At 38.8% G+C, this 26674-nt stretch overlaps 1 protein-coding gene across 1 annotated transcript in view; it reads right to left on the reverse strand.

The window, feature by feature from the left end:
- The window catches only part of LCP2 (lymphocyte cytosolic protein 2), a gene marked incomplete at its 5' end in the record, with an annotated part of 31641 nt that extends 5287 nt beyond the window's left edge, over nucleotides 1-26354 (reverse strand). The window contains 16 exons of the mRNA XM_084268506.1: nucleotides 2005-2125; nucleotides 3162-3174; nucleotides 3840-3870; nucleotides 4778-4882; nucleotides 4989-5008; nucleotides 5103-5128; nucleotides 5923-6006; nucleotides 6237-6306; nucleotides 7563-7663; nucleotides 8353-8551; nucleotides 9863-9897; nucleotides 10730-10761; nucleotides 11733-11798; nucleotides 19209-19255; nucleotides 22869-22931; nucleotides 26277-26354. Of these exons, the coding sequence (XP_084124632.1) occupies nucleotides 2005-2125; nucleotides 3162-3174; nucleotides 3840-3870; nucleotides 4778-4882; nucleotides 4989-5008; nucleotides 5103-5128; nucleotides 5923-6006; nucleotides 6237-6306; nucleotides 7563-7663; nucleotides 8353-8551; nucleotides 9863-9897; nucleotides 10730-10761; nucleotides 11733-11798; nucleotides 19209-19255; nucleotides 22869-22931; nucleotides 26277-26354 (1091 nt within the window). The remainder of the gene's footprint in view (nucleotides 1-2004; nucleotides 2126-3161; nucleotides 3175-3839; nucleotides 3871-4777; nucleotides 4883-4988; nucleotides 5009-5102; nucleotides 5129-5922; nucleotides 6007-6236; nucleotides 6307-7562; nucleotides 7664-8352; nucleotides 8552-9862; nucleotides 9898-10729; nucleotides 10762-11732; nucleotides 11799-19208; nucleotides 19256-22868; nucleotides 22932-26276) is intronic.
- Between the last annotated feature and the right edge of the window lie 320 nt (nucleotides 26355-26674).

A 26674-nucleotide genomic window follows, 5' to 3' on the forward strand; every position in this document is an offset into this window, starting at 1 on the left:
GTAGAGGGAATCAATAATGGCCCACCAAGATGGCTGTATCAGGATCGATCCCAGAGCTGCTTCAGCTTGTTGAGTTTTCACAGGGAATAACTACTTTATTCCCCTGAAGCAGGAAGCATGGGCAGCAGCTTGCTAGATGCTTCTTTTTGTGGGGTTCCACTTAAAGAATAATGTTGCTTGTTGCTTCTTCAACATTGTTGATGGAAATGCAGTTTCTCATCATTAATGTTGCACCTACAGATGTGGAGCTACTGGAAAGAGCCCACTGAAACGCCACTAACAAGATAAGGGGCTGGAGCATGTCACATATGAGGAAAGGTTACAGGAGATGGGAGTTTTCAGCCTGGAAAAGAGAAATCTGAGGAGGGATCTTATTAATGTACTTAAATATTTGCAGGAAGAGCCAGGCTCTTTTCAGTGGTGCCCAGTGACAGGACCGGAGGCAGTGGACACAAACAGAAACACAGGAGGTTCCCTCTGAACACCAGGAAACACGTTTTACTGTGAGGGTGACTGAGCACTGGCTGAGAAAGGTTGTGGAGTTTTTTAATTTCTTGGAGAAATTCAAAAAAGATCTGGACATGGTGCTGAGCAACCTGCTCTGCGTGACCCTGCTTGAACAGAGTGGTTGGACCAGGTGAGGTTCCTGCCAGCCTTAACCATTCTGTGATTCTGTGAGCTGACAGGGCACAGAGCTCGTACCTGCAGCACTGTAACATTTACCTGTGCCTGTGCTTTCCCTCCTGTGTTCATTGCTGTGCTTTTTGTTTTAAAATCTACAATTTCCTTTTATGGCCTGATCCCAGACCCCACATCCAAAACTTCTTAAAAATGAGGAGTCCTGAACTTCAGTTTATTTATTTATGTTTTATAATTTCTTCACCTAATTGAGAACAAACTGCCTGCAGGCTTTTCCTTTACAGTTCATATTTTCTTTTTCTTAAATGAACTGTACAAAAAGTTCTGGGATGAATATGTTAATTATATTTGTAGAGCAAAACCACCCTATCACGATTCGTGATTCATGGGAGAGAATCAGCCAAATGGGGGCCTCTGCTACAGCAAAATTTCACAGTGCTGCTTGAATATAAGCAGAAGTGTTCATTATAGGAATAGTTCATATTTGCATTTGACCTTGCTATTGCTACTGCAACATTTGCTCTACTGGAGTGTCAGCAGTTCCAGAGGATGATGGTACATGGGACGAATTCATCAAAGAGCAATTAAAATAATACAGAAATTAGAAAATGTGCTTGAGACTTAGACTCAAGGAGGCCACTCTAACTCATCAAAGGCTAAGTCTATTGAACACTACATCAGAAATCAAAATTTAATTAAGGGTTCTTTCATCTAGTAAATGAAGACATAACAATCAAATGTTGGGAAATTGAAGCAAGGTTCACAATTTTAGGTAGGAATTATTACCCATTAGAATAAAATTTAGTGAAGGGGTGCTAAAGTTCTTTCACATTCAACTCCAGAAAACTAAGGTTGAAGGTGAGGGGAGAGGTTAGTTTAGAAGCAATTGGTAGTCATAGCTCTAGAACTTAGGCTCCTAGAGCATGCAGGATCCTTTTAAAGAAAGACCTCTTTGACCTACATCCTGCACAGTTTTGCAGGAGATGTGTGGGTGTGTGATTCTTAGGGATCCTGCAGGCACTGGAAGAGGTGTCTCAAGAGTAGAAGCACTGAACCGCAAAGGCCCTGAAATACTTCTTTGACATAAAGCTAAGAAATGTGCATTTTTTTCTTGGTTGCCTGATGCACACCATCTGCTTCTCTGAACATAGAGCTTCAATTATATGAAGGATTCTCCTTGATAGTAGAAATTACATGAATTAGCATGTAGTGGAGGCAAGGGTGTAGCCTGAAAAATAATGGTCTGCTACAAGTAGTTACCTTGTGTTGGCCTGAGAACCCTGTAGCTGCATACAGACCATTATTTGCTCAGTGGCAAAGAGACTGAGATCCAAAAGGAAGGACATAATAATGGGTCAAACAAACCTTTCTGCACCAAGCATACTGTTGGGTCCTGGCTTAGGCGGAGGCTTGACAGATTTGGCTGGGAATGTGTTGGAGCTGTATGGGGGCAAAGATAGCTGTGGCACTGGTCTTTGGGGCATGGCTGGAGAGAGAAAGAAAAGGAAATGAACACCACTTATGAGAGACATTCTTACATGGGGCAGAATGGAGAAACACTCACATTACTGCTGTTTAATGAGAGAAACCTAATGGAGCAAAATGTATATAAAAAGTCCTTGATGTGGTAGTTGCAGATTGTAAACTCATATGGTTAACTGAGTACTTAATATTAAGTATTAAAATTAAAAATACCCTGGAACAGGCTTGAGCAGCACTTACATTTTCTGACTCCTGTTTGGGATAAGGCACAGTTCAGGTACCTTAACTGCAGTAGAGCTGACTGGTATGGAATAATGTGTTCTGTTATGCTGCTTCTAAATGGGGGATTTCAGGTTAACTTCATTCCTTTGTGATATTTCTCATCTTATGATCATAAACACCAGCCTAAAATAAAACTCCTCAACTACTGGTGAAAGTGGAACAGATTAACTGCCCTCTGCACAGAGTAGCCTTAATCTTTAGGGAATCTCAGAGGCAACGATAACCTATAGAGACTTGGCCAAATGTTCTGCTGCTGTTATGACACCACTCGATTTTAGGAACCAGGATTCTGAAATAATTTATAAATACTGTTATTATGTGACAGAAGATCTGGTTTTCTTTATTATCATTAATAGCATTGTGCAGAAGACTAGTGCCAGCAGGGTTTGACTGAACATGTTGGTGAAAACAGGGAGGAGAGCCTGGTTGCAAGGGTTGCATGCCTCCCTGTTTGGTGGTGTGTGCAGACCATAAATCTCTAAAATGTAATGTGTTTCAAAATAAGAAACCCTGCTTCTTGTAACTGGCTGTCTGAAGGAAACTATTAGCTATTGATTTCCTGTGCTTTGCGGCTTTGATACATAAATCTGCATGAGGTACTACATAAGCATTCTACAACTTGTCAAGATGCAACCTGACCTTTTGAAATGGCTGTAAACAAACAGCTCTCTTTTTTTTTTTTTTAGTTTTTTTTTTAAGAACTAAGAAAAAGAAAGACTCTTAAGTTTTAAAAATCACTGCAGAAATACAATACTTACCATCTTCTTCTTCCTGGGGTGCCAAAAGGAAAAAAGCAACAAAAAACAACAAACTATATTAGAAACTTATTATAGCATAATTCTTAGAAATATATTACAGAACAAAAATCTAGAAGTTTTTTACTTTGAGCTTAGAACTCTAATATCTCTACTGTCACTTTCTTCTGAAATGCCAGTTTCTATTTTCATGCAATACCAAATAATTTTTAAAGGTCCTGTGATAAGGTGCAGCTAATTTTTACAAGTAAGCCATGAGGTAGATGTCCCATAAAGGATATGACCCAAAGCAGTTAGAAACTCTCAGCAGATGTAAACTTTTCTCAGTCCCTATGTGTGTGTAGGCTCTCAGAACTATCTGAAAGTGAAATTCTTAGGTCAGCTTAAATTGAAAAAAAAGCAAACAACCCCAAACCTGTCGTATGCAAAATCACTTTTCCCATGTCATAAAAAACATCTGGCTTTATTCTTCCTGTTATCTAAAATAAAGTACTCAGGGAATAAAATGAGTCTGACATAGAGGAACTGGTTAAGAAAAAAACACATGCTATGAAAAATCCCTCAGTATTCATTACGAGTGATAAAAAACCAAGTTCACCTTTTCCAGAATTCTTAGGTTATACAGATATTTCTTGTTACTGTCCCTATACCTTTAAATATTTGCTTTGAGAATACACTTACTTCATTTTTTTTATGTGGTGTCCAGCCCTGCCTGAAATGAAACAAAGAAAACAGAGCATGAGTCCTAGATGGAATGGTACTCATTCCCTTGTTGTGCATTAGGCCATATTTGCAACTAAGACATGATTTAGTATTGTTTTACAGATACAGTAAATGCAGAAACATTTTTTCCTCACAGAAATATCTAAGATTCTAATTTTCAGCCAAAATCTAAGCCATTGTGCTCATCCTTAGCCCATCCTGATTCTATCAACAACAAAATTGTCTAATGAATTGATTATACGATTAGAGCTTAAAAAGAGTTTTTACAATGATGAAACATCAGACTTCAAGGGTTGAGCTCATTTGTAGTACTTAGCAACTCTGCTGCAGCACGTGACAAGCCTTCCAGTCTTTGTTTCTCTGATAAATTATCCTGGCTGATTAGTAGATCTCAATTACTTTCTTATTTTGTTTTAAGATCAGTCAAACTGTTCAGCCCACACGTTACCTAGAAAAGGCTAGAGAATGATCTCGTGCTGCTAGAGAATGCTAGGTGCCATTAAGAAGCAGTTTTGCAGACTAATAAAATCAGTGGTAGGAAATGAAACCTTTCTTTTTCTAACATCCTAAAAACATAGTGATAGGACTCATGAAAGAGTGTTCCCTAGAGCAAGATCTTGATCTGGCAGTGAAAAGATGGAGCATATATCTCTCTGTGCTACCTGGAAGTGAATCATGCCCTGTGTAATGGCTGTTTGAGATAGGACTGGCGAGAGAGCTCTTTGTGCAGTCACACTTCCCCTAGCTCACAGCACCCCCATGCATATGCATATTCATAAAGCAAAACTGTGATACACACTGCAGTAGCAGTAAATTATACTATCCTGTGTTGCTTATCCATAGTTTTCTTATATTTAATTTACCCTTTATTAAATTTCAATTAAATGAGCACTCACTTTACAGGGGCTGGCTTCCTTAGAGGAGAGGGATTGCCTCTTTCGTATCTGTCACTTGGCGGGACAGGAGGTTTCGGCATCATTGCTAGCTGTTCCCCCAGGGATCTAAGGAATGAGCAGGATGATGAAATAAAGGCAAAAACCTGTTTACTGTGAAATAACTGGGTAATACTGGCATTGAGAGTCTCATTTCCAGGGGCAAAACTCTTACCTTAGCTGTGAAGTCAGGTGCTGTAAAACAACAAGGAATAATTAAGAGAATGTGTGGTTGTATCAAAATAGGCAAAAAACATCAATAAGCACCAAACACAAAGCAAGACCTTACCTTTTCAGGGAAGCCTGGCTTCCTCCCTGAAAATAAAATGTAAAAGCTTACATTTAGAAAAAAATCACAGAATGAAATTTAAGATAATCAATTAAGCTTTCTATGAAACATACAAGTTTTGAATATCATTGAAAGTGAATTTTGCAGATTGAAGCACTTAGACTCCTGGGGTGTAAGCCAGAAAAATATTTTGGCTTTGCAAGAGATGGCAGAACTGCAATATCTCTTATTAAAGGAAAATATAAAAACATTCAAAGTGGCATGCTTTCCAATCCTATTTTCTATGGTTTGGTTTTGAATTGCTGGATACTCTTATGCTGTAGTCAGTTAGATAATAAATGAAAATCATAGATTAGTCTTGTCAGAGTCTCTGTAAAATATGGTTTTCAGGCCTGAAACAAATTATTTTTTTTAATGTTGTTTGAGTCCTTGGAATTCTTACAAGCCTGGGTGCCAAAGTACATATAGTATGTGGGTGTTAGTTGGATTTGTATGTTAAAGTTTTCTCCTCTTTTAACCTCCTAACTATTCCCTTGTTGATTCACTTATATATTACATCAAACCTGTAGTGCACAGGGACTTCATAGTGTCTTTCCATTCAACTAGACCTGTGGTAAGGCTGCTACTTTCTAGATACAATTTCTCTCACTTTATATGTATTGATCATATTATTTAGTCAGAAACAGATCACCTAGTATGTGACAGGATTATGGTACGCTTGGTTGAGCCTTGCTCTTTTGCATGGATGATATTCAAACTGACAATTTTGAATAATTAGAAAAACCCCAACCACCTGCTTTTAGCATAACCAAATACTGACCGGGCACTGGGCTTTCTCTTTCAAACGGTGGAGCAAGGCGATCCAGGGGGGGCTTTGTGCTTCTGTCTATAGAAGGTGCTGGGGCTAAACACAAAAGCTGTGTGAGAGATCTTGCTGGTATAGGTCAATATATCTTTATTTTGCATAGCCATGAACTGGCATTACTTCTTAGAATAACAAGTGAGGCATCTGTATAAATAGCAGAAGAGAGTGGAACTGAGGAGATAGAAGCAAAAGTGAAATGCTGTATAGACTGTGGGAAGAGCTTTATAAAGAGCAAAAAGTTTTATAAAGAGAAAACCAGCGGTACTTACGTTTCAAAGGCTTGATATTTCTGTCTCTACTCAAGTCATTGTTGCTTGGTGGAGGAGGAAAAGCTGGCAACTAAAACAAATATTTTTCTAGTGGTTAAAGTGTGTCTTCACCTTTCTGTTTTAATTTCAGTGTACTACCCCCACCACTGCACATCTGCCTATCTTTGTCTCTGGTGCAGCAGAAGGAATAGGTCTCTGGTCAGTGCAAGAAGGATAGGAGCCATTCACACCCTTGAAGAATTCCTACATACATGGGGTTTTGTTAGATGTAGAATTGCCTCCATCTATTTTGTCTCAGAAGGAATAGGCTAGTGGAATGTTATCTTTGGGAAGGGCCTGAGTTTTGTCAAAGGCAGGAAAAAGGAGCTTTAGCAATGCTGTTGTACTTTGCCCTTCAGTGCAGCAGGTGTTAGTTTTGAAAACTGCTACTGAAATTAGTGGATGTAAATTTGAAGTTGAGAAATGTGTATTAAATCTGGCTGGCTGCCTGAGGCAGGAGGAGAAAGGACTGGTTTTTGTTACTGGGAAGTCTGGGGCCAAACAGCATTGTGTTCTCAGCAGCTGCAAATTGTGTTCACATCCAAACCTACATTTCTCCAGGCAAATGCTTTCCAGTGTTTGTTCTTATTAAAAAAAAAAAAACAAACCTGGAGACACAATTTCAGACAGCAGTCTTGAGAACTCATGACACCTAAGAGTCCTGTGTGTTCTGTGTGGTTTTTATATATATGTATATATGAACCATGACAGAGCAAATGTCCCACTATCCTAATACTACTTTTACTTGTGTACGTGGGTGGGTCTAATGTACATCTGTTCTAGCATGGAGTGAACCTATAGTGCTAGTTGTAGACAGCACAGTTGGTTTCAGTTTTGAAGTATCACAGACCCAAAAAAAGGAAAAAAATCAAGGTCATTCAGGGTCTCATTATACAGCCCTTGTACTTCTATGTCATCTTAATTCAACTGCACAGTCACAGTTGCTAAAAGTATAGCTTGGAAAGATGTAGCCTTTTTTCCTTCTACAAATATCACTGAAGAAACAGAGAGGCATCTATCATAAATCCATGGGAAAGGCACTCAGAAATGGCTACAAATTCCAAGTGTTAGAAATAGCCAAGTCATGTGAAATGCTGTAATATATTTGTCCCATGAAATGTAATTGTTCCATGAAAAGATGGACAGCCTGTAACAGAGCTCAAGTCTGCTTCAATGGCTGAAATTCTTCCTCTATGGACACTTTCTGTATAAAAGTGGCATTACACTTGGACTACTAAAGAAGGTACTGGCAGGGGAAACAGGGGAAATATTAAGAAAGTAACATACAGAAGCACCTCGTCCCCCAAATGAGGCTGGTACTGGGGATGGGCCAGGTCGCTGGGGTGGTACTGGAGGCTGTTGTGATGATCTGGTTGTTGATGGTCTGTCTAAAGAAAACAAAAATCCAAAACTAAACAACTTCACAAACAGTTTGACTGTTCTGTTCTCATTAGATCTTTATGAAAAAGAACCCTTGCAATAACTTGCATGCTTGTTATATCAGAAAGATGTCATTTTAGTACTTAATGGACAGTTGCTTCATGATCAGCATTGGCTTGGGACTTAGAGGCTTTTTGTTTTCACGCAGTTCGTTTTCATTCAGTGCCCTACAGTGTGTGTGAACACCAGCCAGTCTAAATGGCAGTGCTGTACTGCTGCATTTGAGTCCACAACAGCAGGCTGCTGAAGAATCAGACAGAGAAAGCTGATCTCTTCCCTTCCCAGTTTTCATTAGTTTTCTGCCACTGTTGTGACAACTTGCTGTGTTCAAGTTTGCGCTATTAAATCTAATACACTATGTACATCTGTTTAACTTCATGGAGATTCAAGCCAAAGGCCAATCAATACATACATGACAGGAAACTAACCTTTAATCCAGCAGACCTCACCTGAGGTAGAAAATTTAGCTTTAAAAGTCACAAAGACACCAACATGCAGTAATTCTGTGTCATTAAATCTTGTTTGTCAACTACACTGTCAACTTCATTATTCCATTTCCAGCCACTTAAAATGCAGCTGATAGTGTGTGAAAACATGATTTAAGAATTATCAATGGTACTTAATTTTTAGTAATTACCTATATAATCTGTGTTGTTTGCAAGTGACTTGGCAGGAAATATGACATTGTGGTGTGCTTCATCATTATTGGATGGAGGTGGCTCATAACCATCACTGTCATGTTCTGCTTCCTCAGGTTCTTCTGTTGGTGATTCATAGTCAGCTTCATCGTCCTTTTCCTGGTCATCATCAGGACTTTCATAGTCATCATCCTCATCCTGGCAAATGCATGTAAAAGACAGATGTTGTAACAGGATGCAGCGCAATTTCCTTGTGGCTTTCCCTGTGGTCTTTTTACTCTGGAGGATATCAGGGTTTTAAAAACAGTTTGAGTGAAAAAGTTCTCTGTTGTAATAAAATGAGGAAAGGCAGCAGGATTTTATTAATGCACACAACACTCAGCAGCCCAAGAAAGGAAACGAGTATCATTTTGTAACAGTAACTGCAGTGCAAAGGCAAGACAAGGTGATAGCTTATTGAGATGCACAGTTTTAGGTGATAGATAAGGCACCAGCAAACAGCTCAGTGCTTCCTAGAAACACATTGGAGCAGGAGATAATGCCTGTTGATATTTATTCTTAGTTAATAGCATGTGCTCTACAGTTGCAACTCAACTATTTAAAAAAATTCTCCAGAAATAATAAGGTCTTTGATATGGGTCTTGGTACCCTGAACTGACCAGACCCAAACCAGCTTCATACAGATTGCAGGGCTGTGTGCAACTCAAGACCACAGTGAAAATATGGTAGTGGTCATGGCACACATCTTCTGTGCAGTCTGCCAGGAAAAGAATATTCAATTTGTCATCGGTATCCTGGCTGAAAGTTCCAGACTAGCTCTGTATTTACAGAGAGCCCAGGTGCCTTTTCCTTTACCTGCACCACTTTTACCTTTTGTGCTCCTAAAATACCAGCAAATCTCCTGCATATATAGTAGCAATTGGTTCTTAAAAATCCCTCTCTGAGTTCTGCAGAAAAATCATTGGCACTGGTCAGTGGAAGACACCTTTATACACCTGGACTGTGCATCAGTCAGCTCATTCCTTTAGCTGCCTAAGTTGTCTATGCTTCTCCTAATGATGTTTACCAGTCCATTTTCTTTGCTGAAATGCAAAAGGAAGTTTTGCAGTCTAGGTGGCTTCAAAAAATTAGATTCATCAACAAATTAACTCTAAAGAATAAAATGGTAAGAATTTACAATTGAATAACGTATCAAGCTTGAGATAGGTATATGAAACTCAGGTAATATTTCATGGAGACCTAGTCATCAGTTGTGAGCTTCTGGCTTGAGCCACTGACCTAGGAATGCCATTCTGAAGCTCTGCCTTCCATTACTAGAAGAGACCCTTTTCTCAGTGAAAAAATTTGTATGTAGCTACTCCAGTCATTCAAGCTTCTGCTTCCTTTTCACCTCATCCTAACAGCATTGTGATTGCTTGCTCCATGCGTGCTGCCCAAAGTAGGGAAAGCCAGAAATGATGGACCTTAGAGAACATCCACCCAGTAGGTATGGTTAATTGTGATACTCACAAATGAAGACCAGTCACCATCTTCTTGATTATATCCTGTGTAAGGAAGCACAACCACAGGCTTTTTAGCATGTACAAATTTAAACTAGCAAAACATCACTTGGCAAGGACACCACAAATCCCAGGTGAGCTCTGAACCACAATGCTGTGTCACAGGAACAAGGAAGGTCTTTCGCAGGCAGGCAAGCGTGAAAGGTGCTGCGACTCGTATGCTGGTTCATAACTAAGAGTGCAGCTATCCTTACATGAGGTGAGAGACATGCTGCGACTTCAAGACTGCCCTACACAGCTTCAAATATAATTTGAAGTAGAACACTTTCAGAATGACCACAGGCTTCTGAACTATTTGTTTAACACTATTGTATCTTGCATACCAAAAGTTTCTGGCTTATTTTTAATTTCAGTAGGTCTGGGGAACATGGCAGCATGCTGAAACTTCAAGTGCTCGTGGCTTGTAAGAAAATGACTGAAATAAAAAATCAGAGAATAGCAGACATCCAGAAGCTTACCTCTCTAAGATAAGATGCTGCTAGGAGTAGGGGCAGGAGCCAGAGGTGTTGGAACAGAAATATGTAAGGGCTGATAATTTTGCATTGGGTTAAGGAAGTCAGTTTGGGAATGCTCATGTAAATGTCTCTGCTTGTGCCTTTCTTCAACATTTTATTCTATTTTTAAAATATCTTTCTTACTTGTTCTCCTGTAAATATTCTTTATTCTATTTTGCAACTTCATGGTCTTGTCTTTTCCTGTTTATTGTTTTGGCTTCTCTCCTGCCCCCCATTTACTCTGCCCTGCAAGAATTAACTTAATGGTTTAATATTTTTGAACCCTTTTTGTTGTTAGAGACCACCTGCCAGTACACACTTACCTGGGTTTTCAGGACATTTTTGTGTTTGGTTCCTAAAGAAAAGATACAAACAAATAAATTCCTTCCATTGCAATTCTTAAATATTTTAAACATACTAAATTCTATTTCAAATAAAGATAATGGTTGGCTTTATCAGTAGGATTAAGTTTATATAGGTGAGTTTAACTCCACCCAAAATGCCAAAAGGACACTACTTGTACTTCACATACAGGTTTCTAATAAAAACTGAATTGTCCTGAAAAACATTCATGTCAGTGAGGTTGAGTGTTCAGAAACAAAGGGGCTCAGTAAATAACAACCAGGTGCCCCACTCCTGAAAATAGGAACTTTCTTACTAATTCCATTCAAGAAAATTCAAGTTCATAAATATTTGTAGGGTTCATAAATATTTTTATGGGTTTTGGTTCTAATTTTGAACTCTAGTTAATGCAAAGGTGTAAAATCACATTATCAGATGATATAAAACCATGTTATACAGACAAGACTTGGAGTTTTATTGTATATGAACATAAAATGTTCTTTTCTCATGCAATGTTCTTGCATTTTTGTTCTTTGGCTGTTGCACTAACATTAAATTCAATCGTAAGTCATAAAATATTAAAAATCGTAAGGATGTATAGGTCTGTGAAATGCATGAATGATGATTTATTAGTGCAATAATACATGCCTCAGCTTTGAAACATTCCTAACGATTCATTTACCCCCAGTGGAAAATTCTATGAAATTTATATGTTACTTGGTTCCAGGTGTGGCAGAAGGATCTAGGGTGTTCCTGGGCTCAGGCTTTACTGTTCTTAATGGATAACATTACAAACCAGAGTTTTATTTTATATCATTTCCAGGCTGTCCCTCTGGCACAGGTATTACTGAACAAACGGGAAACAGTACAGAAAAGATCACAGAATTGTAGGGTTTGGGAGGGACCTCGAGAGATTGTGTAGTCCAACCCCCCTGCCAAAGCAGGTTCCTGAGGACAGAAGATATATCTGAAAGCTTTACTTACCATTTTGGAAAGAAGGATAGCCTCCCTTCGTTTCTGTTTATTTCTTGACTTAGTTTACTTACGATTCTATTTAAAAGAAACATAAAAACAGTTCTAAAAAATGCTCCTTGGAACTTGTCAGTCATTGTCTTAGCTGGGTTTCCTCAGTATTTGCTAAACTAAATCTTGTAATTCAGAATTATTATTTACTTTGTGGTAAGAGTATTGAATTGTTTCAGCAATTGAATTCAAGCTAGTGTTTTTTGACAGATAAAACCCCATATTGTTGCAACAAGTTTTAAAATAAACATTAAACCCATCAAGCCTTAGAAACCTTGGGTGTGGTAGACATCCCTCACTAGAACACTTTTTAAACTAATGGCAATTTCATTTGTATTATTTTTCATGGAAAATGCAGATAAGGCTTCAGGAAAGAGCTTCTACCATGGTTATGGCTGCAAATGCAGGGATTGAATGTACCCTGTGTCTACTGGCTATTCTTTTTGTCACCCTCCCTCTGCAAACAAGATATTCCTAACCCACAATCCCTCCACTCAAGAAGTTCCATGTTATAACACATTTGCAGGGCAGAAATAGTTACAGAACATATGAAGACCAGAGCTCTATGTCTAGAGGTTTTTCCAAGTAGATGCATTTGTCATCACTCAGGCACAGTTTGTATACAGCAGTAGAGAGAATAACAACCAATGAAATGCAGTTTTGAGTAAAAGTTCAATCAGGAGCATGCATTTATGCTGCTGTTATTGCATATTGCCCAGACATCTGGGACTGAGAGTTTTATATTCACTGACACCCTGAGAACAACTCTGAGGTTACAGGTCAGTCATTACTGATCAACAGAATCAAATCCACTGAGAAGAAGAGAATTCTCCTCTTCTAGTAATGCAGTTTGCCTCTACGATTATTTTGTTTCAAATTAAGCTTTTGTTTCAAAGAAAGCTTATAATGAGTCATGCTCCAAATCTTAATTCTCAGTATTTCTTTTTGAGGAAAGTCCCACCAAGAAAGTCCTGTGACAACCAAAGCAAATTGGTTACATACATGTGGTTAAAAATATCCCATTTTACTTCTAGTTTATATTATTTAGGTCCATCAGAGATGGTAATTGTGGAAATAAAAGTAGCGTGAAAATCAAGAATTCAACATGTCAGTTTATCTCAAATTCCCAATTCAGTAAAATATCAACTCAGTGGTTTGTTAGTGCAGAATGCTTTTGTTTACATATTAGATCTGGTCAATCATACTTTACAGCAGTATTATAAATCCTTTCTTTGTGGCCAGGCAGTCACCACTCTATTTTGTTTTTCCAGAAACAATAGTCCCCTATTTTTTATTTTTTTTTCAAACGGCCTCATTTGTGCATCTCTTTGGTGTCTGCTTGTCTGGGCTGGGACTTGAGGAATACAACCTTTCAAGTAATCTTGCCCCTTTTGAAACAAGCACATGCCACAGGCATTATTAATTTCAGAAGAATTACAGCTGTTTAACTCTGGCATCGTTACCCAAGGGAATTGTATAAAGCCAGAGGAATGCCAAGGTGTAGGCATAGGACTCTTCTGATTTCCTGTGCAATCAACACTCCTCTGCACAAGAAATTTCCTTCTGCTACATGTGATAAGGAAGTTGCTGTGTGAATACTAAATTCCATGTGAAACATCAGGAAACATTCCCAGGTGAACAGCATACTGTGTGTCCTGTTTCTGCTGCAGAAGAGGTAGAGGTAAGATCTCTCATAGTATTGTGTTCATTTTCAGCTAAAGAAGTAAAATGAAGAGCTCTGTGTTTAGAAGTAGTAATTCTTTTAGTTCAGACTTCCATGAGTGTGAATGAGACCTGATGGTTTGGGAGCTTTCTAGACTGAACCTGGGCTGGCTGCTACACCAACAGTTATTGAGGAAAAACTGCCTGGAAGAACTTGGCTCTTCTTATCTTACTGTCCAAAAAAGACTATGCTGCTGCTTAAAATCCAGTGTCTCATCTTTCCTTCACGTTTATTGGAAATGCTTTGTAATAATGGCTCGTAGAGGTTGTTAGAAGAAGGCAAAGTGAGACCTTACAAGCAGCATTCTTACAGAAGAAGGGTGCACTGAGCAGCTGAGTCTGTAGCCAGTGAGGAAGGAAGTATGAAAACCACACTGCTTTCTGAGTTGTGGGAGTGGATGATAGGAGAGGATAAGGCAACAGCACTTGCAGAAATGTTACTCAGACTTCTCTTTCTACCTCCTTCACCAGAGACTTAGCTTAAAACTTGCAGGAAGTTGAAAATAAATAAATAAAAAACCCCAACACAGAACCAGCCCCCGAAGAGACACTCCAAAACTGCCTTTTGTTCACTTAACGGCAGAAATTGTTGCTGTGAGTAGAATCCATTCTATCTGTAATGGGGTAAAGGACTCAACATCAGTGCAAGAGATGGCAGGCAAAGTCCTTTTAGGGCCAGGAAGTTGCATAGTTACCTATTGAGCGCTGCCAAGAGCATGGTTTGTGATGAACTCTTTGCTTCAGCCCTTAAAAATATCTGTCTGTTGGCCAGATGAAGAACCATCGACTTCAAAATAACTGAATATCAGTTCTGTTCTAAACCTTTCAACAACCTTTGTGATCTCCTCTGAGACAGCATGTGTGAACACATGTTCACCTCCACCCAAGGCATATATTTTTAAAATAGAAGGCCACCAGAGGTTTCTTAACTTTTAGGTTTGCACTTCGACTCTCCTGAAAGTAGAATGACTTTCACATTGTGCCCTGTTTGTAGTCTCTGAATGTGTCCATTCAGCACTCAGCACACATACCCTGTTTGAACTGGCAGATGCAATTATATACATTTGCCCTTATGACAGGAAATTTTCACAAATGCTATGGGATGTGCCAGAAGCTTTCTGACCAAGGTTGAAAATTTCAAATCTCAGGTTGGCCAGAAACCTGCCACTGAGGATAGCCCAAGGGATCAACAGCCTGTGTTAGTACCTTGACTTACTGAAAACTTGGAAAAGTTTTATCTTGAGATAGCAAACAAGAGGAGGGACGAAGACTAACTTCAGTGTTCAGATCATGGGTCAGGTACTGACAAACCACCACTGTTCTTTTGAGTGAGATCTTTGCTTTTTCTTGTTCATTAATTCTGACCACCTTAAGTGGGGCACATTCTTTTGAATGTGCTTTTAAGTAATTTGCAAGATTCACATTTGTTATCCACAAGCCTATGGCCTTCTGTGACTACCAGTAGTGATAATGAGTCCCCTAAGCTGTATATTAGCCTTTTGTTTCATTAGATTTATTATCACAATTACACCCTCATGATTAAGTCTGAGTTACATTTAGTGCTCTTGATATTCAATGAAGATATTTACTGTCTGTTCTGTGTAAAGTAGATCACATCCCTGTTTCACTAATGTACCGTTTTTCAGGGATGCAGTGTGTTTGTGAAGCATCAGGTGCATATGGTAACCTAACCTGGTGGTAGAAATATTAATTGAAATGGCTCTTTCATAAGATACAGAGGGTACAAGAGTAATATGAATGAGCTGAACAAAAAAAAACAACACTGGTTTTTAACAGTTTTTCTTATTGTTACAAAAATGCCAACTGTTAAGCATAGTGTATGTCTGAAGAAAACAGGTTGCAGTGGAGCTAAGCTATTAATAACTGAACAAGTTATTGGGTTAACTGTGATGCTATCTCTTACTTAGGATGACAGCTATTTTCAAGATAACCCAATATCTGAAACTGATGGTCATGCCACAGTTAGTTATTTTCATTTCTATGTGGGAAAAGGGAGAAAATGTACAATTTGGGTGCTCCTGTCAATAGATTACTTGGCCCAACTGTTGCTGCTCCTTGTCTGTGGCAATCTAGTAACTTTGGGATAATGGCTGAATGTCTCCTGAGCAGAGATTTCCACTAAATCTGTCATCAAGTGAAGTAGGGAAAACCTTTTGGGGTCTGGAATCTGGAGGCTGGGCTCTGCCACATGAAATCACACAGGATCAGGTCTTCAAAGATCATCCATCAGTGCCATACATAGCTGATCTGTGTAGGTCACTGGAACAGATAGGCAGGTATCTTTCCCTAGAATGGCATCTATCATTAAATTCTTAACGTATGGTTAGTATTATTAAAGGTAAGTTTTTACCAAGTGATGTAAAGTTGATACACTATCTTCAAGTAGAATTGTATATATTTAAGTAGAAATACTCTGTGGTGGCATTTTCTGTTTAACTTGAAGTGCCCTAGGCTCAGTATGTGTCCAAGTACTGCTTTTTGAACTGAAGCTATTAACCAGTCAAAGACTCTCTCTTCACTCCCTTTTGCCTATGTCCACCCAGAGCAGGTCAACTACACCACAGTCTGGCAAAGACCAAGTGGCTTTTTCCACCTCCCACATGTCGAACAGGTGAAAAGGAAGTGATGAGTGGAGCTGTATGCTGCCTTTTGCTTTGGGACCTTGTCCCTGAGCTAAACACAAGATTCTGCTGTGCACGTAAGTAGGAATGAAAGGAAGGCTTCCATGTTAAATCAAAATATAGCATTAAGCAAAGTTGATTTCTAAACTTCTCCCTAAGATTGTTTTAATAACAGGACAAGAGTAAAAGGTATCAGGGTTCCACAAAAAAAAAAAAATGATAGCATCATCAGTGTGAATATTCTGAATGGGAGAAAAAACTTAATATTTATCAGAGAAACCCCAAATGGAATAATAGTTTCAAATTGGCAAGTTTATTTAAATGCCTAGATATTGCAAGGAAAGGAGGACGCAGGTTTTAAGTCATCTAATGCTCTGCTTGGCACAGCTTTATGCATAACTGATAGATGAGGACAACTTTTGGATATGATCCTCTGTGATAAAGTTGGTCTTTGTTCAGTCCTCATGTTCCATCCTCCACAAGATACCCTGTCCCAACAGACCTGTGGGATACATTTCCCTAACCAGGCCAGTGAAGATCCACTCGTGTACAAGACCTCAGTATCTCTGGCAGGCGCACAAGAACGTTAGGCAGTGACTGCAAACAGGGGTGGGAATCCCTCCTGAGGTAAATGGTCTGTGGAGTTTCTCATGATCCCTCACAAAATCTATGTGAGGTCGATGCCTCTGCAGGTGCAGCGACTCATGGGCAGACTTATTGTCCATTTATGCTTTTGCTGTAAAAGGGTTGCTGGAATCAGACTTGTAGGACTGTCTGAATGCATCTTAAAGATACTCATAAAAGCCATCCCAAAAGTAATGACACAGTTATATTTAAAACTTGATTGGTACATTTTCTCAAACATATATATTTAGTAAAACCACATCCCCAGCTCAGGAGCTCTGTATGGATGTAGGCTGTGGTTTGCAAACCTTGTATAACTGCAAGAGCTGGGTTCCGTTCTTGGTACATGTAGGTCAGCATAGCTCTGCTAAAGGTGCTGGAGAACAATCTCTCTTAGATATGTACTTATTATTCTTTCTGCTGGCCAATTCTGTAAGCATGATACTTTCTATTTATATTAAGTATTTTTACAGAATATCCTCCAGATTTTAGCACTTTTGCTAAGTATCAGGTACTATACATATGCTAATTGTGTATTTCAGCTTGTAGGAAAACCCTGCTAGGTGACTAGGTGAGATTTGCATTATGTTTTAAAAGTAAGGTGTGAATGAGTTCTATCAGAAGTCTAGTGAAGCTTCCAAAGTAATGAAATTAATGTTTAAAAAAAAAAAAGAAAGACAGGTTCTTCTACCAATTAATTTTATTCTGTAGGGTTGGTTTTTTGTTTGTTTTTAAATGGCAACCAGTTTTCTTTCCTACTAAAGCTCTAAATTTTTGGTTTAGACAGAGGCATTACATGCAGGAGCCCAGATCATGCCCACATTTTTCCATGTATATTCGCAATATCAGTTTTATTTATCGAGTTCTTAAAGTTGTGCACCAAGCTTCACTCTTCTTTAAAAGCTCTTGATTCCAAGTTCCCTTCTTGAGAAACCCAAAACATCTGACTAGAGAAGGCTGTTCACTTTCTGCTAGAGTGTTATAAGGCAAGTGGAATGTTCAAAACTGTTTTGAGATATCAGTAGATTAGACAAGGAGACAGGAGCAACTCCACATTGTTGGATTTAATTTTAACTATTTGCCTCTGACACCACTATCTTTTGTACATGTGTCTTAGATGTCCCACTGACTGGTTTGATTCACAAATTTGCAAGGAAATCACCAAAAGTTCTCAAAGTTAGAAGTTCAAGCAAGGAGAACATAAGGCAATTTTGCCAAAGGACTTTAGGGGTGACAAATGAGAGAACTGCAAGCAGTGTGTTTTACAATACAGTAAGGTGAGTATTTCACACACAGTCAGGTGTAACTCTGGTCCCTCAGTCTTAGTAACCAGAGTTAAAGGTTGCTTTTGATTTACTGTAGATTCAAAAATACTGAGCCATGGGGGCATCTTTTTTTAATAGCATCTGGGCCCCCTTAATGGCACATATACTGTCCCCACCCCTATTATCAGGAAATTAATTGTGTGAAAATATAGATATGATCTTAAGAGACATGTCATGGCTGAAGCTTTCAAGTTCAAGTCCTTGCATATCTGATCCGAACAGAGGTATCCGCCTGCCCTCAGATCTAGCCACCAGCTTACCCATAAGCACATGAATGTGACAGACCACACAGGTATTTAAAAATTATTCAGTATTCTTAGCTTCACCAAAACATCTTACACAAGCTCTGCTCCTTCAGAAAAGCAGTAGCAGACTGTAATCTCCCTTAGCAAAAGCAAGATAGGCACAGCAGGAGAGAGATCTTGGGATCCTGGTTTTGCCTCTGTGCTTTGTTTAGAAGACCACGAATAGCTCCCTGTGTCTCGTGGTTAGCAAACTCCTAACTTCCAGCTTCAGCCCATACCAGATAACTCGCAGCAAAATAAGATTCTGCTTTTTTCTCTGTTGCTCAGCATTAACTTAATGTGATTCTGGTTCTCCATTTAGTAATTTCTACGTAATTAGGAAAGCTCTTTAGATAAATTCAGAACTTTTCCAAGGCCTAATCCACAGGAGCTAAGAAAGCTTTTTAACACTGAATCAGATGTTCCAGACTGATTTGTTCATAACACTCACCTAAAGGAAAAGCACATGATAGAAATCTCTTGACCTCAACTGTCCTGGACATACCTGACGTTCTTTTTCCTTTGAGTTAAACAGTTAAATCATACTTGGAAGATGATACTTGCAAAAAACTTTAACCTTTGTGTAGCAGCTGTGAGTCAAATAATTTATGGATGAGATCTTTCAAACACCCCCCAGACAGTTGTTCTTAATGTATCGTTGTGCTTAAGCAGTCATGAAAACCTTCCTTTTATTTTGGAACATTCTTCTTTTTCTCTCAGTACACTGCAATAAACAGGTCTAACTAATCACTTCCAAATCATTTGCCCAATATTTACTCTGAGCTTTCACTGCAGACCAGCTAAGATAATTTTTAACATTGATGGTTTGGTTTTACTTACGGCACTCTGAGTTTGGGAAATTTCTGAATATCATTTTCAGACATGTTCTGAAAGGAAACACATGGTATAGATCACAGAATTGTCCATGGTACACCCACTGACTTACAGAAGTTTGCATATTCAAAAACGTGGCCTGAAGTTTCAACTGCTGGGAATATAAAGTACCTGGAAAAGCAATGCAAGGTAACAGCCTGCCCATCCCATGGCTCCCAAGAAAAGTGAACCCATTTTCATTCAAAATCCTCTCTATTTTCTCTGTTTTGCTGGATGTTGGTTTTTACTTTGTGTTGCTGCCAGTTGTATTAAACTAGCTAGGAGGTTAATAAACATCATGTGTATCTGTTTACACACAAATGACTTCAAGAAAATAATCACATCTAGCTTCAAAGAGAAGTATTTCTGTAACTAGAATGTTTTAATGATAGCTTGTTAGAAAGATCTGTAAGAAGTAAAATCTTAAACTAGTTCTTACCAGTTGGATAAATTTGTTTGTTTACCATCAGATGAGCCGTTATTGCAGGATTAATTTCAAATTAATGGGACTCTGTGCACAGTTAACTTCCTTGTCTGGTTTAGATTCTAATCCAGGTCTCTGTTGGTGTTACACTGTCACCAACAGTGACTTACAGGCAAGGTTAAAATGCATCCCTGCTCTGCTCCTGGAAAGAACTGGAAATTAAACCCTTTTCTGCAATGTCTTTATCCCTAGAGATTGTCAGAGATACTTGAGCTACAGCAAGGCAACAGATAGCAGATCTTTCCTTCTTTTCTTTTCCCCTTCCCTCTTCTCACTTTCTCATTCTCTTACTTCCTGCACATTGCCTCTTATTGTACACTGCCATCACCTAGCATACAGGAAAACACAGCCACCATGTATTCATTATTAAAGAAGCCTTGAGATACTATAATTTGTCTCAGTGGACAGTGTCAAACAATAAATAGAGAGCTACAACCTGGTAACATCCTCTGCTTCTGATTACAGGAGTGAGCCCAACAGAACACACATGCTCTAGGGGCAGTCATCATCAGTGACATTCTTCCTGGCAATTTTGGAATGGTGCTTCTCACAGTAAACATAAATGGGCAGAATATTTCAAATGTTTTTTTAAACACTGTAGTTCCAAGGCAATGTGCAATGAAATGCCTTTGGTAACATACCCTTCTGGTGGGGATGGCAAACTTCTACCATCAGTTCTGATTTGATGCTGTTTTGCTTCACCTCTTTTTCATACAGCTCAAAAATACAATGTTTAAGTGATTTCAGAAGCAAAATCTATTGAATTCCTTCATTGCTGCATAGCATAAGCAGGCAAAGTTTCCAAGACTGCAAAATTTTAGGGTGAAACTAAGTTTTAAAATAGAGAATCATTTGCTGGAGTATCGTCCTACGAACCTTCTCTGTAACATCACAGCGCACGTAAAATCATGTGTTCTGCTGGAGACATAGCTGGAAAATTCCTTGAACTTCAGAGCAGCCTTGGCAACCTAACAAAAATCTTTCTATAATCTGGGGAGAGTCTTTCTTCCCCCTTCAACCATAATATAGCAATTAAATCACAGATTTCTCCTGACCTGATATGACATTTTCTAAGTCTTGAGAGCTATACTGATGCTCCTGAAGAGTGAGTAACCCCTCTCTTTTTCCATCACTGAGTCACTGAATGCTTTGGGTTGGAAGGGACCTCAAATATCATCTAGTTCATGTGCAACTCCAACTTTGAAAACTCTTTGGAACATGGATAACAGTCTGGTTCTTTCTGTCTTTCTTACTGCCAAGAGCAAGTAGTTTCTAATTAAACATTGGTTCAGAATGCTACCAATGGTTTTCAGGATAGAGCAAATCCTACCTGTGTTTTCCAGCACTGTTACTCTGAGTACTGGGAGTACCCTCAGACCTAAAACCACTGGAAAAATGTACTCACATTCTGGAAATGTCCTGCAGGATTTACTGAAAAATTTTATTTTTTCTAAAGACTTTTTAAGCTTCTCTCAGGAATTCTGTTCTGGCAATAAATCTGATGAGTATTACGGCTTTAAACTCTCATAAAAGAGTCATGTTGCCATTTTAAATATTAAAGAATTTTAATTCAACAAGTTATATGGAATCCCTCTGATTTTATTCCTACTACCTCTCAGCTGGCCTTCCCTTGTGGTAGTTAGTAGGTACAGAAATGTGACTGAAACTAGGATGTTATTCTGATGAATAACAGTACTTTGGAGTCAGGTTTACTGTACAGATACAAATCCTGCAAACACTCAATCTTTACAGTTTCTTATGTACAAATGTAATTTGGAAGTTTCCAGTAAGCTACAAAATGTAATAAGATATTTCTTAGGAAAAAACATCCATGGAGAGAAGCTTTTTTTTCTCCAATATTGAATTCTAGAATATTCTAGAACTCTAGAATATCCCACTTACAGTCTCCTTTTGTTGTTCCATTTAACAAGTGAACCTTGAACCTTTTTTGCATTATGTAATTGAAAAGTAGGTCAAAAGCTTTAAAAAAAGTCTCAGCAGACGTGAGCAGCTGCTTCCTTAATAGAAAAACATCCTTTGAATCTACCTGGGTGCTTCTACAGAAATGCTGCAGTCTGAGCAGCATACTTACAGAAACACTCTGGAAATAATAAAAAATGGCAAAAAAAATCCCTTAGGAATGACACAGTTCTTACTCTTGTTATTTGTACCTCACAGTCTTCCAGAATTTCATAATGGTTCCAGAGCCAGAACTCCCAGTCCAGGTATAGATCCTTAGTGCTGGAGCTAAGGAGAATCTCTTGGGGTTAGTAGGATAAATCCTATGACATAACTCTGAATAACTGTGACTCCACCCAGTAGGAGGGAGGTGTGAGGACCTGTGCCTTCAAAAGGTGCTTGAAAATGTTTATGTTGCATTTCAATTAAATGCCAAAAAGCTGGATACAGCAGGACAAGTAGAAGAGGTATGCATAGATTTCTCCACTAAGACTAAGTATACAGATGATCCAAATGACTACTTTTGGCAAAAATAGAGTAGGTAATATTTGGAAATTAAACAGAAGTAAAACGAAGCAATGGTAAAAGCCTCACACTTTTTCATGTGTCTGTATTTAAGACCTGAAACCAGCAGCTCTGTCAGTGGAAGTTGTTAGCTTTTCTAAAATTAAGTAAAGATGCTGGTAAAGCATAGAGCAGTGTTGATTGGGAATTTGCTTACTAGTTTTTGGTGCTCTTAAAGTTCACTGATTTGTGTATGGCTGCAGAAGAAATCTGATGTTATCTAGAGAGTCATGAATAGGAATTCAGTCGTTGTGACCAGGTCCCTGTCTTCTTCAGTAGGAGAGGACAATTAATAAATGTGAGTTTTCTTTGGTTAATATTTGAAAGCAAGTATTTCCTATAAAGGGAGAGATGAATTCAAGACAAGATTGTGGTTTTATAACTTCTCTGTCACTTAAGAAAACACTAAATTACTTGCATATTGAACAACATGCTCGAGTCCCCAGTGTTCTATTTAAAGCAAAATATCTGGCTGGTGTTACCAAAGGCACTTCTCATATTTATACCCCAGTGACCATCTGCAAGCTAAGTGCTTTGCATCTCCCAATGCAAAGTAAGGAGGAGTCAAAACAGACACTCAACTGGGATTTTACAGGAAGGAATTTTACACCTCTACTTACCAGAAACCTTTGTCCATTTATGCTGTGCTTTCTCACAACTTTCTCACAGTCTTTGTATTTCAACTGTCAATGAAAAGAGGATGATTATTGCACCCTTAATTATAAGAATGGATTAAGACACAGATGCACAGATAGCTTTGAGTAGAAGTTTCAAGTTACCTTTTTGTATGCTAGAAGTATTTGGAAAATGGAAAGCTGTGGTACTGATTGGGATGATCTGGTGCAGAAAACATGAAATACAGAAAAAACCCCTTGTGTCTTGGAACAATGAAGCCCTGAAAGCTAAGGTTGTGATTGAAAAGCTTCATCTTCTGGATAGAAATATTGCTTTTCAATTCTGGAAATTACCTATAATATTTGGAAAGCATTTCCACAGTATTACCTTGTACAGTAACATCTAAGACATTTTAGAAGTTGGTCATACCTAAGGAAAGAAAGGTCCTGGTCCCACCAGGCAAAGAAGGAACAGTAACGGGGGGGGGCTTCGGAAAAAAAATTTAAAAAAGAAAAGAAAGACCAAAACTTAACCACATTGAGCATGACAGGACTTTTAAATATTTCCAATGGATGACTTAAAGGGTTTTTTATTTGAACAGTAATAGCATAATGTGAGAACACAGCTTACACTGTTGTTCTGGCTAGAATGCTTTTTTTCTGTTTCAAGTTGATTAAGTCCATAGCAGGAGAAACCCAGAGAGCAGGCAGACAAATTACTTTTGGGGGCCTTCAAGACAAAAGAACAGCTCTGGTCCTGCCTGCAATTTTAGTTAGTGAAAGTTATGCAGGTGAACCTGTGCTGCTGGGATAGCTCCCTTAAAGCAGAGAACATCCTAGAGGAAGTATTGTGTCCTTTGTTTGTTCTATCCTATTTATTCATTTTAAGGAGTAATCTTGCAACTGGGCGTTACATGAGAACAGGTCCAGAAAACTTCTGAACAGCTGAGAGAATGTTGTTAGGAGCCACCTTCAGTTACTCCTATGCAGAAACAGACCTACTCTGCTAAATATTTTAGCAAACAGATGATGACTTCTGTGCCACTAAGGACTTGAACCTTTAAATAATGTCTCTTTCATATAGTGAGTGCTGTCAGGATGTTACCAGCACAAGTCTGTATGCAGCAGTGAGCAACAGCTGTACTTGGTAGAGCCATTAGTGTGACTGAGACCTAATTGCATTCTTAGAGTAATTGATGAAAAATCCTCTTTAGCTGTTAAAATAACCCCTGGTCTACTACAGACATGAACGTCTTTGTGTTTTCTAAAATGAAGTCTTTAGAAATGATTTGAAGGTTTAGCTCTTTATTGGTCCTTCCCTATTTTGAATACATGGTTTAAATTCACCCAGGCTTTAAGTTAACAGGCATAAATTCCATGTTACTGCAGTTACATACCAAGAATTCTTATTTGACAGAAAGTGATGACTTTATTCAGGCCAGTAGCATATCATCGTATCCTTACATAATTTACTGATGTGGAAACTGGCTGAATTTTGCTAATCTGCCCTCTGTCATGACCAATAACTTCAGGTAGGACAAGATTTGAAAGTGATTGTCCTTTGGAAATCATCCTGCAATTATCTCAGTTTAGGAGGAGGAAAAATGTTTATCCCTCTTGGGCTTGAATCCTGGACTTTGAACATACAGCTGCAGGCAAAATGTATCATTTGGATGCAAATACAGCAGTCCTAAGGCATAACATTTGGCCCCTTAATGGTCTGTGTGAGGGAAAATGTGTGAGTTTATCTGGAGAAAAGGTCTGGTCACTTGTGGCAGTTGCCCAGAGCTTGCTGGCTTAAGCTGATGTTAGAGTTTTACACAGATTTCATAGGTGACTTGAAGCAAGTTTTGCCCTAATTCACCTCCCCAGAAATGGAATGCAAGATTTTTGCTATTCTGGGGGTATCTGGTTCAGTAAATGGGAGATACTCAAAAATGAATGTAACTGGGCCTAGTCAGTTATGAAAGAACTTAGAGTTAATCCTTTTCTCACTGTTGAGAATATTGTTATCAACCCTTTTAGGAAGCCATTTCCCTTCTCAGTCTCTTGGAAATGGTGTTCCAAACCACATGCACCAGGGTTACCATGGGTTTTTTGTATTTTTCTGAAGTTGCCTGTTGATAATGATCTCATCTGTTCCATCTCCGACTCTTCGTTTCATTTTCCTGTGCCACTAAGCCCTGTACCCTCCAATTAGAGGTTTGCAAGTAGTTGGCAGTTTCACTTCTCTGGGGATTTGGTAGACATAGACTTTGTGTTTGATCTGCTTGTCTTGAGTAGCTAGCTTTGCATTCTGGTATCAAACTTGCCTCAACTCCCCAAAGAAAACCCTCATCGTGTTATAGGAGCTGTTGAAACAATAAATTTCACATGATTGCAAAATGAAGCCCAAATTGCTCCAGGTTTTACAAATCTGGTCTGACAGCTCGCTTGAAAATTAAACTGCTACGCTGGCACTACTTGAAAATCTTCCCAAATCTTCTGATTGATCTGAATATTAAAGTCCAGGCTGATGGTTTCAAACTCTGATGGTAGGAAGGTATTCACTTGCAAGGGAGATGGGGCAGGCACTCTCTCTGATGTGAATTGAAAAAGGAGCAATTTACAGAGAACACACAGACACAAAACTGCAGTGAAACTGGCTCAGTCACACATTCCTGAGCAGTTACAATATGCCAGCATTGCTGTGCAGGGGCTGTGTACTGGCAGTAAATTCCTGTTTTGCCTTTCAAAGTATTTCTTCAGTGTGGAATCTCCTCTGCATTGTAAAATGAAATTTATAGATGGTCACAGGTAAAGGAGTCAAAAGAAACAGAAAATCCTAGCTGCTTACACAAGGTGACATCAGAAAAAGCATCCATGACAGGAAAATTGGGCTAGCTAGTAAACTTGAGCCATGAGTCTTGTCCAAGAATTTTTAGAATGGGGAAGTCAAAAAGGTGAACAGGTTTTTTCAACTTCTCAACAGTCCGTGTATCCACAGCTGTTAAGTTCCTGCCTGGGTTCTCATGGATGTTATTAGCAAAGACATTCAAAGCCTCATTTGTGAACACTGAGCAATTTGGAAGAAAAAAGAAAAAAAGTCTTCTGAAAATGATTAAAGACCTAGAAAACTTTTACTCTTCACAGACTAATGCCTTCTACAGCTGTTAATATGTATCAACACTTAGTAGTAAAGTGTATATTTCCTCTGAAAAGCCATGAGATTCTCTTGTACCCAATTTAAAACACACTTTCAGGATTCATTGATAGATTTCACTGGCAGGTTTAGCCCAGCTTCTTAATTGTCAGCAGTTTTGCTTTTAGCTTTGCATCAAGCTTTGTACTGTGCAAGAATACACCCTCTTAGCACAAGCAGTGTTGGGGGAGTTGGCTCCGCCATCACACGAAGAGGAAACACAGTGAACTTACCGTCCTGAAATACTCTGCTAACTCATCCGGGTTCCACGTAACCACGTCCGAGCGGTAGGGAATGTTTCGCAAATCCATGGTAAGTTTTCTCCTCTGGGCAGTCAGAGAACGTTCATAGCAGCACTATGGATGGAACGGACGTATATTCCCTCTGGGTGAACCTCTCCAGCGTGTCCAGTAATTCCTTGCCCAGCCCCAGCTGCTTCTGTTTCAGACTGTCTTGTTTGTTGGCTGGGTCTTTGTTTTTTTAATTTAGAAGGAGTTGTTAGGACATCCAGGAGAGATACTGCTTCCTCTCACACAAAATGGTCTCTTCTCAGAAAAGTTGTCAGCTAGTCAGCCTCACCACTTCCTTTGTCTGCATATAAATAAGTAAACAAGGAAGCACAGCAGTGTGT

The sequence above is a fragment of the Gallinula chloropus genome (assembly GCF_964237585.1).
Source record: "Gallinula chloropus genome assembly, chromosome: 10".
Taxonomy (NCBI): domain Eukaryota; kingdom Metazoa; phylum Chordata; class Aves; order Gruiformes; family Rallidae; genus Gallinula; species Gallinula chloropus.